Genomic DNA, 18,389 nt, shown 5'->3' with positions numbered 1-18,389 from the left:
AAGGATAGAGAAGAAGAGAATGGGAACCGCTGAATTGAGTGCTTGGCTTCAGCGATGTCGAGAATCACGAAGGCTTGTCCTCGTGATAGTTGCCATCGCTTTACTACTCGACAATATGCTCTTAACAACGGTCGGTGAGTAATTTATTAAATATTATATGAAAATTATATAAATTATATGAAATTATATGAAAACTATCTGGTGAGCGATACTAGAGAGTATAAGAAAGAATAATTCATTTTGAAGATAAGTGCAATGTTAGATCAGGTATTAATATAAATTTGGATATAAAATTTGATAACATATATCTCGTTTTATTTGATTTAATAGAAAAAAAAGAAATATATATATATATAGCATAGTGCATATTATATATGTATAATATGTTATAATTATATATATATATATATAATAATAATAATAGCATAGTGTATATATAATATATATACTATAAGTAATATATATATATATAATTTAATTGAATTTACAAAATATATATACCTATATATCCATAAAGCAAAAAATAATTACATTGATGGAATAAATTACATCAATGTAATTATCGGCTATCGCTAGTCAAAAATTGAAAAATATTTCACATTAAAAATCAATAAGATCCTTTTCGATAGGATTTTATTATGATTGTTTTGTAATTTTTCTTTATCATCATCATCATCATCATCATCATCATCATCATCATTATTATTATCATTATTGTTATAATTATTCTTTTTTATCGTTTTCTTTTTTCGACACTTTACACGATATATTTTATTTCGAAAAGAGTAAAGAAACGAAAACTTTCTTTCATCCACTATCGTTTATTTCGAATCCGTTATCTAACCTTCAGAAGCCTTCGACGAAGTTTTAACGAGCGGCGTGAACTCCTTTCGTGTGTACCTTTATGGCCGATTACACAACCGCTACTTTGATAAAAGAAAGAACGTTGGGTATCGTCTAGTACTACGACGAGATTTCGAAAGAAACGAAGCTACCGGGTGCAAAGTGACGACAGACGACTATTGCAAAAGTCAATTACTCCTCGACCGATGTAAATGTCGAACCAATTTTCTTTTCTTTTTTTTTTCTTTCTTTCTTTTTCTTCAATAATCCCTCGAATAAAGAACGTGAAAGGGTAAAACGACAGATTGATATTCGGTAGACGATGTCTTTACAAGACTAATTATAAATTTTTACGATTAAATCATTCTTTATAAACTATTAAAATTACTATAAATAAAATTGACAACATATTTCTACATATACGTATATACATTTACAATATATATATATATATATATATATATATATATATATATATATATTCGCAACAAATATATATGATAAAAATAATATATAATATAATAAAAATATATAGAAATATATATAAATGAATATAATATAAATTATATAATATATATATATATATATATTATATATACATTAATCATTGGACGATTTTATTAAATATAAAATAGAACAAATTAATAAAGACGTTCCTTTAGTCGATAGCAAATCCATAGTGAATAAAAGAGTACAGGGTTGCACTGAGGTGGGTGGATAAGTGGAGGGGTGGGTTGACTTGGGTTGAAGAGGAGGGGCGGAAATTGGAAATCGTATCACGGGGACATAAGTCGAAGGTAATATCGGCTCGAGGAATCGGAATCCTCGGTGAAAGCCTGAAAGTAGACGGGTCTGAAGAAGGTCTTGACGAGATTAGGGTCTGATCCTCGAGACGGAAAACAATATCCCAAGGGGGGGCGTCTAAGCACAACTCAGGTTTTCTTCTTTTTTTTCCCTTTTTTTTTCATTTCGTTCTTTTTTTTTACCAACAAAAATTTCACCACCCAACGCGCGATTAATTGATTTCTCCGTGTAAACGAGACGTAAACGTAATAAGAAGAAAAAAAAATTAAAAAAGGAGATACACGATTGTCGAACAAATTGTATACATGCATAAAATATAAATCTTCTAATGAATTAAATAATCTAAAAAAAAAAGGAAAAAAAAATGGTAGTATTATTAAGTACACGAATGGTACACCAATCGCGATTAATTTTCTCGCGTTCTTATCTTTTTCTTAATTTTTTTTTTTTCTTTTAAGGGATAGGTAGAATTACTTATACATTCAACATACAACTTACTAAACGAGGATACATACGGAATTAATTTTCTCGTCAATTTTTTTTTACCTTTCTCTTAAGTGATACGCTTGTACAATTTTCAAAATACAACTTGTAGATATATCGAAATAGTAAAAGATGACGGGGTTGAATCGGGGTGGTGTTAAAGTGGGGTTAGAAAAATCGTATCTCAGTTCTCGACGGTCCCTCTTAACTCGAGAAATGGTCACGCAATTTTCCGGCTTTTAAACTTTCCCACTCGACTAAATCACGAACGTTTCCCTTTTGACTGTCATGTATAATTCAAAGAACACTTCATTCTTGTGTGGAGTATCGGGGTATATATATATATGTGTGTGTGTGTGTGTGTGTGTGTGTGTGTACATCGAGGAAACGTATGGGGTAGGTTTTCCTTGTGTATTATTATGCCACCGCCAATCCGAATAAGTGCTCATGCATTTATGTAGCGCGATGAGAATCTTCAGACGGTGATAGTGAAACTCAAACCCGAACCTAAACCCAAATGTCGTCGTCGTCATCGTCATCGTCGTCGTTGTCGTTGTCGTCTGGCAAAGAAGGAAACTGGTTCGTGAGGAAACTTCGAAAAGGGCCGATTTGTTTAACTACGTCAATGAGGAGTGTGAAAGTAATGGAGAAAGTAAAGAAAGGGTTAGAGAGGGTGAGAAATAGATGGATTTGTTAGGTTTAAGTTACAAACTTTAAGTTAACTTCGTCTCATACACGATGAATATTTCTTATTGAGGACAAGAACCCACCTGTTGCCTATACTTATTTGTAAATTTTCCATTCAGAGTCAGTGAGCTAATAAAATCATCGATCGGATGTTATTATTATCGGGTAGGATATAGCGATTGCTATCGTTTACACGTGTAAGCGTTGATAAAACATTCTCTCTGAACAATATTTAATCGCTCGTTGATTCGAGATGATTAAAGAGAAAAAATAATAAAAAAAGAAAAAAGAAAAGAGTATAAAAAAAAGAATGGTTTTATTTCATCCCCTTTGGAGGTGCTGGGATTTGAACCCAGGACTTTCAGCATGCGAAGCAGACACTCTACCACTGAGTTACACCCCCAATCTTGTAAACGTTATCTTATACGAAATTTATAAATGAAATGTTATTGTTAATTTCGTTCGTATATATGCGTACTTATACGTGTGTACAGGTGTGACCATATATTTTTTTTTTTTGGTACGATGTTATATATAAAAATATACAAAAATAAAAAATACGAATGAAGAATATATGTTTAGTAAATATTTTATATTTCAACGATAAAATATATATTCATTAATGTTCTGTATAGTTCCAATTATTCCGGAATTTCTCTACGACATAAAACACCCTAACGCTACTCTAAGCGAGCATCTCGAAGGAAATGTAAATCATAGATCAGGGATTACAACGACTACAACGACTACTGCTGCGACAACGACTATTACAACTACCACGACTACAACCTCATCGATGTCAACACCGTCAACACCGAGATGTCCTTGTCCTCTTAATATATCCAATAATAATTCTCCGTTGGAATTTCTTTCTATTACAACAATGTCTCCGGAATTGACAGGTGATTTAATTTTAACTTTATATTTGATGTAAGTAAATATATATATATATTTTTTATAATGGATCCATATCGATATACATATATAATATATATAATAAATATAATATATATTATACAAAAGTATTAAATATATATGTATATATTTAATATGATATAATATATATCAATATAAACATATAATATATATTATATATATTATACATCTATATATATCATATAAAAGTATTATATATATTTTTTTATAATGAATTCGTATTGATTTAGAATTGACAACGATAAATTCGACGACATCCGAACAAAAAGAAAAGGAACAAAGGCATAAAGAATTATTGGAAGAAACAGTAGCCGTAGGGATGATGTTCGCATCGAAAGCCTTCGTACAATTGCTTGCTAATCCTGTTGTTGGACCTCTTACTCATAGGTATCCTTTGAAACCTCATACGAATTTTACACTTTACAATTTTACTTTACTTTCTTTTTTGCAAATTAAATTCACAGATTTTGCGAAACAAATGTATCGTTTAATTCGCGAATCGAATTTTTTCCTACAAAAATTCATCCCTCGGATTATCGTCTTTCGATCTCTCGAAATTAAAAAAACAAAACTAACGAAGTAATATTTTTATGGAAAATTCTTAGATATGTAATTTTATAATCTGAAAAAAAAAGAAAAGAAAATTCAATTGTTTGAAAAGTTTCGTAAAATCATCTAGAAACTTTTGACCCACCCTAATTAAATATAATTTATATGCGTGTCTGTTAATTACTATAAAATGAAAGTTACAATACAATGAATCTTTCTTCTTGGATTTTTAGAATAGGCTACAGTATTCCAATGTTCACTGGATTCATTATTATGTTCATATCGACGTTGATATTTGCATTTGGTCGAAGTTATGGGATATTATTTTTGGCACGTGCACTACAGGGTATTGGTTCCTCGTGTTCGAGTGTGTCAGGTACGATCAATCAAAAAATTCCAAAATATATCTCTGTTAAACAATTAATTAATTTCACTAATAATATTTCACTAATAATAATAATTACGTATGTCATAATAAATATCATTCAATATGTACGATCTAAGATCAACGTGAAATTATTATTGAATTATTAAAAATATAATAAACAACGTGAATGAACTACGTCGACAAAAAAAAATATTTAATAAACCTCGATAAAAATTTGACTTATATTCTTTTCTTTAGCATCTATCAGAGATAATTATCATAGTTATTTATTTAATTAGAAAATCTATGTATTAAATTCTAAAAAGAAAAAATAAATAAAATGTTTTTTTTATCTTCTCTCTCCACCCTTCAAAAAAAAAAAGGTATGGGTATGTTGGCGGAGAGATATCAGGATGATAAAGAACGTGGCAATGCGATGGGTATAGCACTTGGTGGACTTGCTCTTGGTGTTTTAATTGGGCCACCATTCGGTGGAGTTATGTACGAATTTGTTGGAAAGTCTGCACCATTTTTAGTACTCTCAGCATTGGCTCTTGGCGATGGACGTAAGTATATATAATAATAATATTATTTTTTTAATTATTAAAAATTAAGAAAAAATTAATTAATTAATCATTTTCATATAAATTGGATTTGATTCTTTCAGTTTTACAACTTTTGATGCTTCAACCATCTGTAGTGTACACGGAAGCCGAACCACCATCTTTGAAATCATTGGTTACTGATCCATATATTATTTTAGCTGCTGGTACGTGTATATATATATATATATATATATATATATATATATATTCGTCTTTTATTATTTTTAACGACTATACAAAATTTTGTATTAGAAATTTAAATAAATCAATTTCAGGTGCAATAACATTCGCAAACATGGGCATCGCTATGTTGGAACCAAGCTTACCTATATGGATGATGGATACGATGGGTGCCAGTCGTTGGAAGCAAGGAGCGACATTTTTACCTGCTAGCATTAGTTATTTAATTGGAACTAACTTATTTGGTCCCCTTGGTCACAGGATGGGCAGGTAAGAATCATTAATTCGCTGAGAAAAATTTTATCCTTGTTAAACCTGTTCGAAAATAATGTTTTTTTCATTATTACATATATTCATAATATATATCAGAAAAATATATTAATTAAATTATTCAACATATATTATATATATATTACTTTGTAAATCAATATATTTTATTATGATATTTAATTCAAAGTTTTATACGTATATATATACATTATATATATATTCATTTTAACAATCATTATATTAGTTACATTGAGTAAATTAACAAAACTGATATTAAGAGATACCCATATATCAATCGCCTGGATAGCTCAGTCGGTAGAGCATCAGACTTTTAATCTGAGGGTCCAGGGTTCGAGTCCCTGTTCGGGCGATAATTTTTTTTTCTTTTTTTTATTGTGGATCGTATTTAATATTTTGATATTTATACATATATACATATATATGTATGTATACAATGCAATTATAAATAATAATATCATATCGTAAATTTATTTTACAGGTGGTTAGCGTCGTTAATCGGTCTCATTGTAATTGGTCTCTGTTTGATGTGCGTAAGTAGACGATATAAACTTATTAATTCGTGAATTAAAATATAAAATGATTTCGTTCTAATCCACATATATATATGTATGTGTGTGTAGTAACGAAATCAAATAAAAATAAAAATATTCTATGATAACGATCAAACGTTTCTCTATTTATCATTCTTAGATACCTCTGGCCAGCAGTATCAATCATTTAATCATTCCTAACGCTGGATTAGGATTTGCTATTGGCATGGTCGACAGTTCAATGATGCCTGAATTAGGATATTTGGTAGATATAAGGCATACTGCTGTTTACGGAAGTGTTTATGCAATCGGCGATGTGGCATTTTGTTTGGGCTTCGCCATAGGTGAGAATAAAATAAACAAAATAAAATAATGAATATACAAAAATAACTGAACATAATTACAATACTCCAGTACGTAATATTTTTAAATATTAATGCATAATATTTAACAATAATACTGATAATAATTAATAATAAATCAACGAATCTTTCGATGTAATTATAATGTAATTACACAGATAAACACAGATGTATTATTAAATAGCACGAATAAACGAATGAGATAAAAAATTAGAATAAAATAAAAAAAAAACAATAGAAAAAAGAAAAACAGAAAAAAATAAAGCTTTGCATCGGCCGGGAATCGAACCCGGGCCGCCCGCGTGGCAGGCGAGCATTCTACCACTGAACCACCGATGCTTCAATGATATATCATTCATAAGATGCTAATATCAACGTATTAATTTTATCAAATTTTTATAAACAAAGAAATTTGTTTATCTTAGGACCCGCATTAAGCGGTACACTGGTTAACACTATAGGATTCGAGTGGATGCTCTTTGGAATCGCTATTTTGAATTTCATGTACGCACCCTTAATGTATTTCCTCAGAGCGCCGCCGACGAAAGAGGAGAAGAAGGTACGTTCGATTTAATTTTAATATATATATTTTTTTTCTTTTAATGATAATATCATACCTATATACATTACAGTCGCTGATAATCGGCGAGAAGTCGTCCGTGCGCTACGTAACGTACCAGAACGAAGAGGATGATCAATAGATCGCTAATCAATCGACAAACTGTGACGTTTTAAACACGGTAAATCTCAACTCTTTTCTTTTCTTTTTATTTTATTATTATTATTATTATTATTATTATTATTATTATTATTGTTGTTGTTATTATTATTGTTATTGTTATTATTATTATTATTATAATCACTCTCACTCTCTCACCCTCTCTCTCTCTCTCTCTCGCTCGTTCGCTCGCTTCATATTTCTCTTCTTCTTTTTATTTATTTATTAATTAATTAAGTAATTAATTAATTTATTATTTATTTATTTTTTTTTAATCTATCCAGCTCGCAAACAACGACGTAGTAAAAATTATATCTTAGTGTAATACTTTCCTTTGATTCTATTCGTTCGTGTAATATTAACGATTTACTTCATTATTATTATTCTCTATTCTTCAACGTTAATAAATAATGTTTACACGGGGAGAATTGAGAAAAAAATAAATTTAAAAAAAAAAGGAGATAAAAGGGAGAAAAAAAAATATTTGGCAGTTAAATTAGACAATATATATATATACAGCATACACGTTTGAAGTTTAAATGAAAAATCCCGAGGATCTTGTTAATCTCTCCGAATTAATCGCGCGCACGAATTGATCCAAACCACCTTCTACTCTTGGTATATATATATATATAAAAATATATTATTATTATTATTATATCTATAAATAGAAATTAGACACGCGTAAGTGTATAATACAATCGTATAAATGTATAGCATATACATATACATACACATATACTTATATATGTATTACACATATATATATAATATATATATATAGTACACGTGACAGTGTACGTAGGCGGGAATATATTATATTAATCGAAATTATTCAAAAATTACGTTAAGAGAGTTCAAGTATCGATATCGTAGAGATAGTAACGTGTATCATGTAACTACAGGACACTTATACTCCAACTATTTTGAAATTTTCTCATTCAGTAAAGATCGAATAAAAGAAAAGAGAGAAAAAAAGAGAAATAAATAAATAAATAGATAAATAAATAAATGAATCAATGAATAAATAAATAAATAAATAAATAAATAAATAAAACATTAAATGAACTAATAAAATAATATAAAATAAAAGAAAAAGCATTTTCTCACGAGATATCGCAATTATATCCTGCGTTACTCGACACGTGTTCAGGATAGAGCAACCTGATGAAAGCTATAAAACGCGATAATAAATTTCAATGTATAATGCTTTTTATTCGTAGTTCGTAATGTTTAGAAAATGAGGAAGGAGAGACAAGAAGAAAAAAAAAATAAATAAAAAAAGAAAAGAAAAGAAAAGAGAGACGAAAATTAAAAATAAAGAAAAAGATCATATAACGTTCGAAATTACGTAAGAATAAGTGTGTGCGTTCGTGACAACGTTGAAATATCATTATATCAGTGTTAATAATTACTATAACAGAAGTAACGTTCGCATATTTGAATTATCGATAATGATAAACTTTAAGAAAAAAATTTATTCCAAAATTTAAATAATAAATCGTAATGTGTATTTGTTGTATCGTAAGTTAAAATAGTATGAAGATTAAAAAAAAAAAAAAGAAAGAAGTAGTAGAAGTAGAAGAAAAAAGAAATTAAAAAAAAAAAAAAGAAAAGAAAAACAGAAAAAAAAGTAAGTAAAAGTATAATACGCGTTAGCAAAATACGAATCTTCCATTATTCTTTATTTATTTCGTTTCGTTTTCTTTCGTTCACTTTATTTTCATTTCTTTTCTTTTCACCCCCGGATAAATTCTGTCACGCTCGAAGAAAGGAAATAAAAAAAAAAAAAAAGAAAAAAATTAACACAAAAATTCTTTTGCACTTTCCATAATCTCGACAAAATTTTTATTCTATTAATAAGAAGAACCACCTGATTTGGATTCCCTGAATGGCTGCAGGGAAACCGTGCGAATTGAAAAAAGCGATTAGGTACGATGAAGAGTTCTTCGACTATTAGAGAAAAAAGAAAAGGAAAGAAAAAATGTCGTATATACATATATGTGACATAATTGGCAAAAAATTGAACGAAACGTAAAGAAAAGAAACAAATGGAAAGAAAAAAAAAATATTCTTAATATCTCGAGCGAGAAATCATCCCTTGGGAGTGAAAGTATGTCTGTTAAAAAATAGGTTTACCAAACTTCGAGAGTCTTATATAAATAAATATTGTATTTGCACGTATACTTACACATATACATATACATATACATATACATATACATATACATATAAATATACATACACATATATATATATATATTGATGAACAAAAATAAAAAAAGAAGAAGAAGAATGAAAGAATGAAAAAAAAAGAAATCTACGTAAAATAAATGATCATTGGATCTCTTCGACGTGAGGGATCACTTTAGCACGATCGTTTCTCGAAAAAAAAAAGAAATCTCTTGATATTAAATATGACTTTAGTTCGCTTCGCAATCGATTTAAATATAAAGAGAGAGATTCGACATCGAGAAATTTTGATATGTGATCTTGTGATCTTCGATCTCAAACATAAACGAAGAGAAATAATAAATGTTAGAAAAAAAAAAAAAAATGGTGAAAAATTTTGATTGGATCTAATTGAATGACATTACGAGGCGTTCGCGAAATTGGCGAATTTCGTGAAAAAAAAAAAAACGTTATGTGAATTCGCGACGGAAAATTTTAGATGGAATGGATTAACAATATTAATTAATCTAATTATAATCGTACCGTTGGGATCTCGAAAAGAATATTAATTAGAATGCGTAGAAGCAATACAGAAAAAAAAAGAAAATAAAAAATAAAAAGAGAATTGTAATTAAAATATTTACATAGATAAATAAAAAATATATATAAACTATATATATATATACACATATATATATATACATATAATCCTATGTTTCAAGCAAAGAACTCTGTATACGTGAGCATTAAATGTAAAGTGATATACGTATATATATATATATATATATATATATATATATATATATATATATATATACACGTAATACGTAACAAAGCAATTAGATATATGAACAAAAAAAAATATATGCATCTATATATATTTAAATGTTAGAATTGTATTCAAGATCTTGAAGCAAAGAAAAAAAGTTAACCATCGTATATTTGTTATTCAATAGAGTTTTGAACGGATATAATACGTATGTTAAATCTCATGAAGTATGCATTGAGATCCTAAGCTACCACACATATATATATATATATATATATATATATATATATATATATATATATATATATATATATCGTATTGATTAATTGATTAAACTGATTAGAAATAATTTACGATATTACAATCTGTCATCCCTAATGAAAATACTGAGAGATACATATATATATATTAATACATATATATGCGTCTATAAAAACACGATACATCATAAGGGAAGCTTATCTATTAAAAATTTAACGAGTTATAAAAAAGAAAAAAAAAATATATATATACATTTATCTTGCACGCGTCAATGTATCGTTCTTTTCGTCGTAGATTATAATCGAGAGATCCACGGACAAAAAAAATACTCAAAAAAAAAAAAAAAAAAAAAACAAGGAAAAACAGAAAAAAAAAATGCAAAAGAATGAAAGGATCGCTCGATCAGATCGTCTCTCGTGTAATGATGAACGTGTAAAGATTTTGTTTCTCGAGAAAATAATAATAATAAAAAGGAAAAGAACAAAATGAAAAAAAAATCCAAACGAAAGAAAAGAAGAAGAAAAAGAAAAGAAGAGAGAAACAAAGAAATTGAAAAAGAAGAAGAAGAAAGAAAAGAAATATTGCAGGGGAACAAAAAGTGTCAGAAAATCTTGAAAATCGAGAAATATTATTTACATAAATTTCTTACATCGAGAGTAACAGAGAAACAGAAAAAGAGAGAGAGAGAGAGAGAGAGAGAGAGAGAGACAGAGAGATATAAACGATGGATAATAAAAGAAATGATTTCGGAGTTTGCCTACAATCTTCCGTTGCGGATTCGGAAATCCACGTGGTCGCGGCTTGATCGCTGTGCACCTACTCCCGGTACGAAACGCGAGTCAATTCAATTCGCAAATAAATTTCGCGAACGTCTACGTTTAATATCTCTCGCCGTTGTTCGATAAAAATTATAAAGAACGAACGAATCGAAATTATAAAGAACTGACGAAACAAAGAAGAACGATTGATTATCGATCGAACAAATCGACGATTATTCCACCTCCCCCTCCCCCGATTACGAATTACGAATTGATCTATGACAAGAAAGAAAAAGGGAGAGAGAGAGAGAGAGAAAAGCGAGTTTTAAATTTGCGAGTATTGATGTACGAGAAAATGAATAAACGTGGAGAAAAAATTTGTGTAATACGTTCAAGAATAACCGATATGGATTAATAAGAACGTACGAAATCATTTGGCGATTTTCAGTATTCGAGATTTTAGAAAGAAAGTTTGTTGAAGTATGTACGGATCGAAATACGAGATGGGATTATATTAATTGAGGATTAAAACGTGATTGATAGATAATAGGAGATAAAGGAAAAGTGAACTAAAAAAAAAAAAAATAAAAAAATACAAAGAAATATTGGAAGGGGTGAAAGCGTGGGAAAGGGTTAGAATGGCGGATTCGTTTTATCCTAGATTGTATAAATATACGTACATAAATACATAGATACGTACATACATACATATATACGTACATATATACGTATATGCATATATACTTATATACATACCACTGTGTATTTCATTGATAATCCATTTTCATATATTTACGATACATATAATAGATGTATTTTAATGGATGATTTATTATGAAAATATTGCCGCCGCTGAGATACCTTCATGTCGGATGTTCTCTTAGCTTCTTTTCGATCCCTTAGAAGACATTCGAAAGATTTTTCGCACGAGCTATTGTTAGAAAGAAAAGACAGAGAAAAAAATAAATAGAAATAGAGAGAAAGAGAGAGAGAGAGAGAGAGAGAGAGAGACATAGAGGAAGACATAGAGTATTATAGAGGTATAAAAATCATTGAAGAGAGAGAGAGAGAAAGAGAGAGAGAGAGAGAGAGAGAGAACAAATAAACAAATAAAAATATCGATAGTTGCCATTTGTTTTTTTTTTTGTAGCTTCGTAGAATAAAAATATTCTTCTATAATATTTCTAAATAATTATTTATTTCTTCATTCTAAATAATTTCTAAATAATTATTCATTTATTAATTCATTCAGTTTCCCTTTCTCTCTCTGTCTCTCTCTCTCTTTCTCTCTCTCTCTCTCTTTCTCTTTCTTTCTCCATTTTTATTCGCAATATTTATAATAAAATTCTTGCGATGATTAAGAAAGATCAAGATCGACGGATAAAAATGTGTATCTGTGTGAAGAAATTTAAAAAGAATAAAAAGAAAGAAGAAAAGGTAAAAAAGATCAAGATTAGAAAAAAAAAAAAATAAGAAAAGAAAAACGAAATAAGAAGAAATTAAAGAATAGTGAAAAAGAGAAATTGTTTCTAAGGGGAAGAAGAGAAGTAATCGTGTGTATGTATGTGTTTAATGTGTTTTAATAATTGATAAATCTCAGAATCGGCATTAAGTAGCCGGGATTCTTATTATTCGAATTGCCGATGCAATCAAACTGCGATTAAAGAAAAAAAAAGAAAAAAGAAAAAAAAAAAGAAACAGATATACGAATGAATGAATGAATGGAAAAAAAAGAGATTTCCGTCGAGAGAAACATGAAGCTGATGTGGTACGAACGATGAGGATGCAGCAAATTTTACATTAACATCGAAGAAAAAATAAAGAAAAGAAAAGAAATAGAAAAAGAAGAAGACTAAAATAATCACAAAAAATTACGACGTTGTCATTAACGTCGATATTAACAATGGTGAATCTATTTTCTTTCTTTTTTTTTTTCTTTTTTTTCATTGACGATTGGCTAGCTAATAAATAAATAAATAATTTTGTAATAAATATATATTCGCGAATTAATTTTTTTGCAAAATATTTCGAGTCGAGTAATTTAAAAAATGTCGCAACAAAATTTCTATATTTAACTCTTTCTCGTAGGTAATCTATCTTCGTAGTAAAAAAAAGAGAAGAAAAGAAAGAAAAAAGCAATGAAAAACAAAATTAAAGTTAATCGATCTAATTTTGTTTGAAACTGGTGCGAAATTGATGTAATTAAAAATCAATTTTTTCAATAATTAACAAAACTTCGATTAAACTTTTTGGAAATTTACGGATGACTTAAACTTAAAAGTATAAAGAATTTATATAATTCTTAAAGAATAAAAAAAAAAAGGAAAAGAAATAAAGGAAAGAGAAAGAAATTTTATCTACAATCTAATCGAAATCAACTGTTGTGACTTTTGTAATAATTTTTCTATTTCAAGATTGTTTAAAGAATTTTAAATAAATAGACGATCAAATTCTCTAACAAAAATTTTGAGATTCTATTAAAAATGAAATATAGATAAATAACAATATTCTATTATATCTATCTATTATAAATAATGTTAATGTTTTTTTCGTGTTATTGCAAGGATTTGAAATCCCAATTTTTTTTCTTTTTTTTTTCTTTCCTCAATGATAAGCAAAACTATAAATAAACTTTTTAAAGTTTCCATTTTAATGATTTATGAATCACGGGTTCGCCATTGCTACACTATATTCATATGATACGATTATCGTTATTAATTTGATTAGAATCATTAGTTCGATTAACAATAATTAACAATTATATAATTAACAATTGAACGTTGTATTTTATCGTGAAATCAATTCTTCGTTATCATATATTTTTAATGATATCGCTTATTATGATTTAAAAATTAATTAAAGTTAAAAACAAATTATTATAATTGTAATTCTACGAAATAAGTAACGTATATATCTATATATAAATTTCTATATATAATTTCAAAAAAGAAAAAATATATATATATAGAAAAATAGATATAGATATGTAGTATTTATTTAAATATATATATATATATATATTAAATAATTAACTCGTATCATATTATTAACTAAGAAGAAGAAAAAAATAGAAGAGAAAGAAAAGAAGAAGAAAAAGGAGATGAAAACTTTTTGCTTTTGCATCTTCACGTTGCCTCTCGGCGAGATATAAATAAACGAAGCAAAGATCAATCGAATGTTACGTTGGAAGTATCCCAGATTTATAAGGACAAAAAAAATTATAAAAAACAAAGTTTTTGAAGAAAATAATTAGCGAGTTACTCGTCGTTGGCTGCTATTGTGAACAGACAATAAGCAATGAACAAAAAACAAAAAAATGAGAGAACGAAATAATAAAAAAATAAAAAAAAATTAAAAAAATAAAAATAAAATAAAAATGAAATAAAATAAAAAAGACAAAAAAGAAAGAAAGAAAGAAAGAAAAAAATACAAAATGTGTTGAAACTGCTTTCCAAACCTACGTTATACAAAATGGAGGAGATAGATCTATATGTAATACGTGTTGTTTTTCATTAGACGATTTTTGCGTTATTTTGTCGTTTCTTTATCTTGCGACTGATGCTTGCACGGGAACCGTGTATCATATTTCGTGGTTGACAACAAAAAAAAAAATTTATAAAAGAAGAAAAAGAAAAGAAGTAATAAAAATGGCGTAGGTATCGTGTCGAATCATAAAAAGTGATATTCGATCTTCGATATTTCTCGATATCCCTATATATTATATTATATATATAGTTTTCTCTCTCTCTCACTTAACTTTCTCGAATATTTATTATTAATTAATAAAGCTACCGAAAAGGGGGTGCTTAATAAAAAATCATTGTATCGTTGTATCGTAGAGATATTTAACCAGCTGGTGTATGGGTCCGACTTTATACGCCTGTGTAATTGTCGATTAATAATAATAATGATAATAATGATAACAATAACAATAATAATAATAATAATAATAGTAATAATAATAGTAATAATAATAACAATTACAAAAGTTGTAAAAAATTAAAAAAAAAAAATTAAAAAACGAAAAAGAAAAAATAAATATAATAAAGAAGAAAAAGAAGAAGAAGAAGAAGAAAAATTACGAGAAAAAAGAAAGAAAAAAACGAACAGAGAAACAAAAAAAAAAGAGAGAAAAAAAATTCGAAACTATTAAACGCTTGTATAGAAAACTTTACTATTTCTCTTGTTTTTTTTTTTTCTTTCTTATTTCCTTTTTTCTTTTTTTCTTTTAAATCTTTTTCTCTAAACAATACAGGAAACTCGATTGCATCGATAAATAATGGAATATATGTTAAAAGCGTTTAAAGAAAGACAATGAATATTATATATCGAATCTGAAAATCGCCAAAGAAATTCGTTAATCGGATTAAGACGGTTCATAAGTAAGATAATTGATATTTTTATGGAGGGTTTTAAGAAAAGAGTTTATGAAAGATGGGGAGGGGGAATAGGGGTGGATGGGTGGTTGAAAAGGTTTGGAAAAGGTTTAACAATTCTGCCAATGCGAGTAGAGTATCTTGTTATAACAGAGAGAGATTTGAAGATCCTTTTTAAAGTGATATTAACCAGATCACTAATTTCAGAGATAAAGAGAGAAGAAACCGACATTAACGTCTAATGAAATAGACAAAATTAATATATAGCTTAAAATATAACGTTAGAAGAGTTAATATATAATAAAATATAATATAATATAATATAATATAATATAATATGATATAATATAATATAATATAATATAATATAATATAATATAATATAATATAATGGTTTGTTCTAATTTATGTATATGGTATATATTATCTATGTGTATATGATAATATGTAATTTAACGAATAAATATATGTAATAAAAAGAAATTAAATGATTCATCTTATTTTCATTCTCTCTCTCTCTCTCTTTTTTTAATATATATATATATATATATATATATATATATATATATATATATATCTTTCACATGACCTTCTCGAATATTTATTATTAATTAATAAAGATACCGAAAAGGGGATGCTTAATAAAAAATACATACATACATATATATATATATATATGTATATGTATGTATGTATGTATATATATGTACATACCTCAAATGAGTTTATTTCATCGTCGTAAATTTATTACTGGTCGATCTTGATGTTCTCGATATTTTCGTTGGACGATTTTACACGATTCAAAAGTTCCGTAGGTAAATCATTCAAGGTCATTTCACCTTTAGAAATTTTCTTTACGTAATTCAGCATGTCCTTGGTCGCGTCCATGGTACGACGAAATTTTTCTGAACGGATAATCGTAAAAGAAAAAAAAAAAAAAAAAAAAGAGACGATTAATCGAAACGAAAATCATCAAATCGTAAAGAATTAATGAATTAATTACTCATGATGATAATTTAATGATCGACTTTTCTCTTTTTTTTTTTTTTTTTTCCTTACCAATTTCTGGATATTCGATCGAAGGTTCAATTTTCGTAGATTCTTTTTTAGCGGTCGACTTTATTTTCATATAGATATTCTCGTCTGTAATTGTTCAATGTTAAAAAAAGAAAAAGAAAGATTATATCTTTCACAGTAAACTATGTGTAACAGAAAATATTCTTGAATATTCTTGATATTAAATATACCGTAAATCTGATTTTTCGGCAAAATCAATTCGCTTCGTTTAACGAGAGAATCGATATCTTTCACACGTTGATTCGTTCTTTCCAACAAAGTTTTATTCAATTCTATACGTTTCATCAGGTTAGCCAACTTAATCTGTAAAAATTCAAATCAAATTCGAGATAAAAATAAATATCAAGAATTACGATTTAATTACGAGAACGATTTAATTATCCGATTGAATTAAATACAAATCTATCGCGTATGAAATATCGATTTTATTCGATCACATTTTTACAACAACGAAATAATACGAATATTAGAAGAAAGAGGTACAACAGAAAAAAAAAGAAAGAAAAAAAAAGTTAACGGACAACGTACTCCAGAAACGTTCGAACGATTTGAACAATTTCACGTCGAACTGATTGTACTAGTTAAGAGCGCGTAATTTAAATTCGAAAATTAATAAAATCTCTTTCGATTCGTTTTTCTTATAAAAATTTGTTACAAGATAGTTTAAATATCGATCGAACGATAAAAACCGAAACGACGAATTAAATTCTTAAATCGTTTGAACGATTTATGAAATTTATTAATCAAACTCGTCGTACGTCAAATAACGCGCGAAATTTAAATTGGAGAAATGTTACTTGCGCGGACATAACGAAATTGTGAAGAATTTATTTTTCTTTTTTAATAGCTTACGTCTATCTCCGTTGATTCGTTCTTCGCTTTGTTTAATATGTTTTCCTCGATCGTACCTTCTACCGAAATTTTAGTTAAAAAAGCGAAAGGTTCTATCGGATTTTCTTTCGCTCTTTTCAAAGAATCTTCCAAATCTTTCGGTGTTAATTTATCGATATCGTCAAATTTTGATTTGCCAAGTAATTTCAAATAACTTCCCTTCTTGCTTGTTGTGGTTTTAGACAACGGTGTATAGGTTATCTTGTTTTTTAAACTGTAATAGTTCTACTTTGTTGTTAAGGATTTTCGAATAAAAAAGAAATATATATACGTATATTTATAATAATTGTATAATCGTTATTAATATTACCTAGAGCCTTTATTCTTTGATTCCATATCGTTTTAAAGTTGTCGTTAATAAAACGTGTCAGAAAATAAAACACTCACCGATATAACTAACCCCTAATTTCGTAACTACGAAGGTTAAAATCGTTTGGTCGATAAATTTCTGTTCACTACGACATTAAGAAGAAGAAGAAGAAGAAGAAGAAGAAGAAGAAGAAAATTTAATAATAATATATTTATATCTAATAATTTATTAGAATATTGTTAAATATTAAATATCGATTTAACCATATGTCACTTATGCATATATGCGGATTTAGTCTAAATTTGTATACAAATTTTCTAATTATAAATCTATTTTTAAACGATAGATAAATAATAACGATATAATACGTAATATTTTTCATAACGCATATATAACCCACATTCTTATAAATACAAGAAA

General features: G+C 27.6%; 2 protein-coding genes and 3 non-coding genes across 9 annotated transcripts in view; 2 read left to right on the top strand and 3 right to left on the bottom strand.

Annotated features, from left to right (window-relative positions):
• Positions 1–14,929, top strand: part of LOC127070654 (synaptic vesicular amine transporter) — a 24,873-nt gene extending 9,944 nt beyond the window's left edge. For all 4 annotated transcript variants that reach the window (XM_051008914.1, XM_051008915.1, XM_051008916.1 and 1 more), the window contains exons 2-12: positions 1–134; positions 3,453–3,719; positions 3,984–4,140; positions 4,536–4,678; positions 5,053–5,235; positions 5,337–5,438; positions 5,550–5,724; positions 6,224–6,275; positions 6,436–6,619; positions 7,063–7,196; positions 7,270–14,929. The exon at positions 1–134 is cut by the window's left edge and continues 8 nt beyond it. In XM_051008914.1, coding sequence (XP_050864871.1) covers positions 20–134; positions 3,453–3,719; positions 3,984–4,140; positions 4,536–4,678; positions 5,053–5,235; positions 5,337–5,438; positions 5,550–5,724; positions 6,224–6,275; positions 6,436–6,619; positions 7,063–7,196; positions 7,270–7,338 — 1,581 coding nt within the window. In that variant the 5' untranslated portion in view covers positions 1–19 and the 3' untranslated portion in view covers positions 7,339–14,929. The remainder of the gene's footprint in view (positions 135–3,452; positions 3,720–3,983; positions 4,141–4,535; positions 4,679–5,052; positions 5,236–5,336; positions 5,439–5,549; positions 5,725–6,223; positions 6,276–6,435; positions 6,620–7,062; positions 7,197–7,269) is intronic.
• Trnaa-cgc (transfer RNA alanine (anticodon CGC)) lies at positions 3,149–3,220 on the bottom strand. Its single transcript has one exon. It is a non-coding gene; the product is annotated as a tRNA-Ala (tRNA).
• Positions 5,705–18,389, bottom strand: LOC127070671 (uncharacterized). 2 transcript variants are annotated; one of them, XM_051008961.1, is made up of 6 exons: positions 17,970–18,389; positions 17,621–17,873; positions 16,939–17,071; positions 16,751–16,834; positions 16,406–16,596; positions 5,705–5,769 (listed from the first exon to the last, which is right to left on the bottom strand). In XM_051008961.1, the coding sequence occupies exons 1-5, from the start codon at positions 17,993–17,995 to the stop codon at positions 16,439–16,441; spliced, it is 654 nt and encodes a 217-aa protein (XP_050864918.1). In that variant the 5' UTR covers positions 17,996–18,389; the 3' UTR covers positions 5,705–5,769; positions 16,406–16,438. The 2 variants fall into 2 exon arrangements, with proteins under 2 accessions (XP_050864918.1, XP_050864917.1); XM_051008960.1 differs by lacking the exon at positions 5,705–5,769 and adding an exon at positions 12,153–12,246.
• On the top strand, positions 6,022–6,094 carry Trnak-uuu (transfer RNA lysine (anticodon UUU)). The gene has a single exon. It is a non-coding gene; the product is annotated as a tRNA-Lys (tRNA).
• Trnag-gcc (transfer RNA glycine (anticodon GCC)) lies at positions 6,906–6,976 on the bottom strand. The gene has a single exon. It is a non-coding gene; the product is annotated as a tRNA-Gly (tRNA).

The sequence above is a fragment of the Vespula vulgaris genome, chromosome 19 (assembly GCF_905475345.1).
Source record: "Vespula vulgaris chromosome 19, iyVesVulg1.1, whole genome shotgun sequence".
NCBI classification, from domain to species: Eukaryota; Metazoa; Arthropoda; class Insecta; order Hymenoptera; family Vespidae; genus Vespula; species Vespula vulgaris.
The sequence above is the reverse complement of the archived record's forward strand: the minus strand, read 5'-3'. Positions and strand labels throughout refer to the sequence as shown.

What these genes read in the sequence shown, in the direction of transcription:
- LOC127070671 (XM_051008961.1), bottom strand. Translation starts at nt 17,995, where the DNA reads ATGGAATCAAAGAATAAAGGCTCTAG. An exon ending in TCAAAGAATAAAGGCTCTAG is followed by an intron (nt 17,874 to 17,969) that starts GTAATATTAATA and finishes GAACTATTACAG; the next exon opens with TTTAAAAAACAAGATAACCT. An exon ending in GATCGAATATCCAGAAATTG is followed by an intron (nt 16,597 to 16,750) that starts GTAAGGAAAAAA and finishes TTATCCGTTCAG; the next exon opens with AAAAATTTCGTCGTACCATG.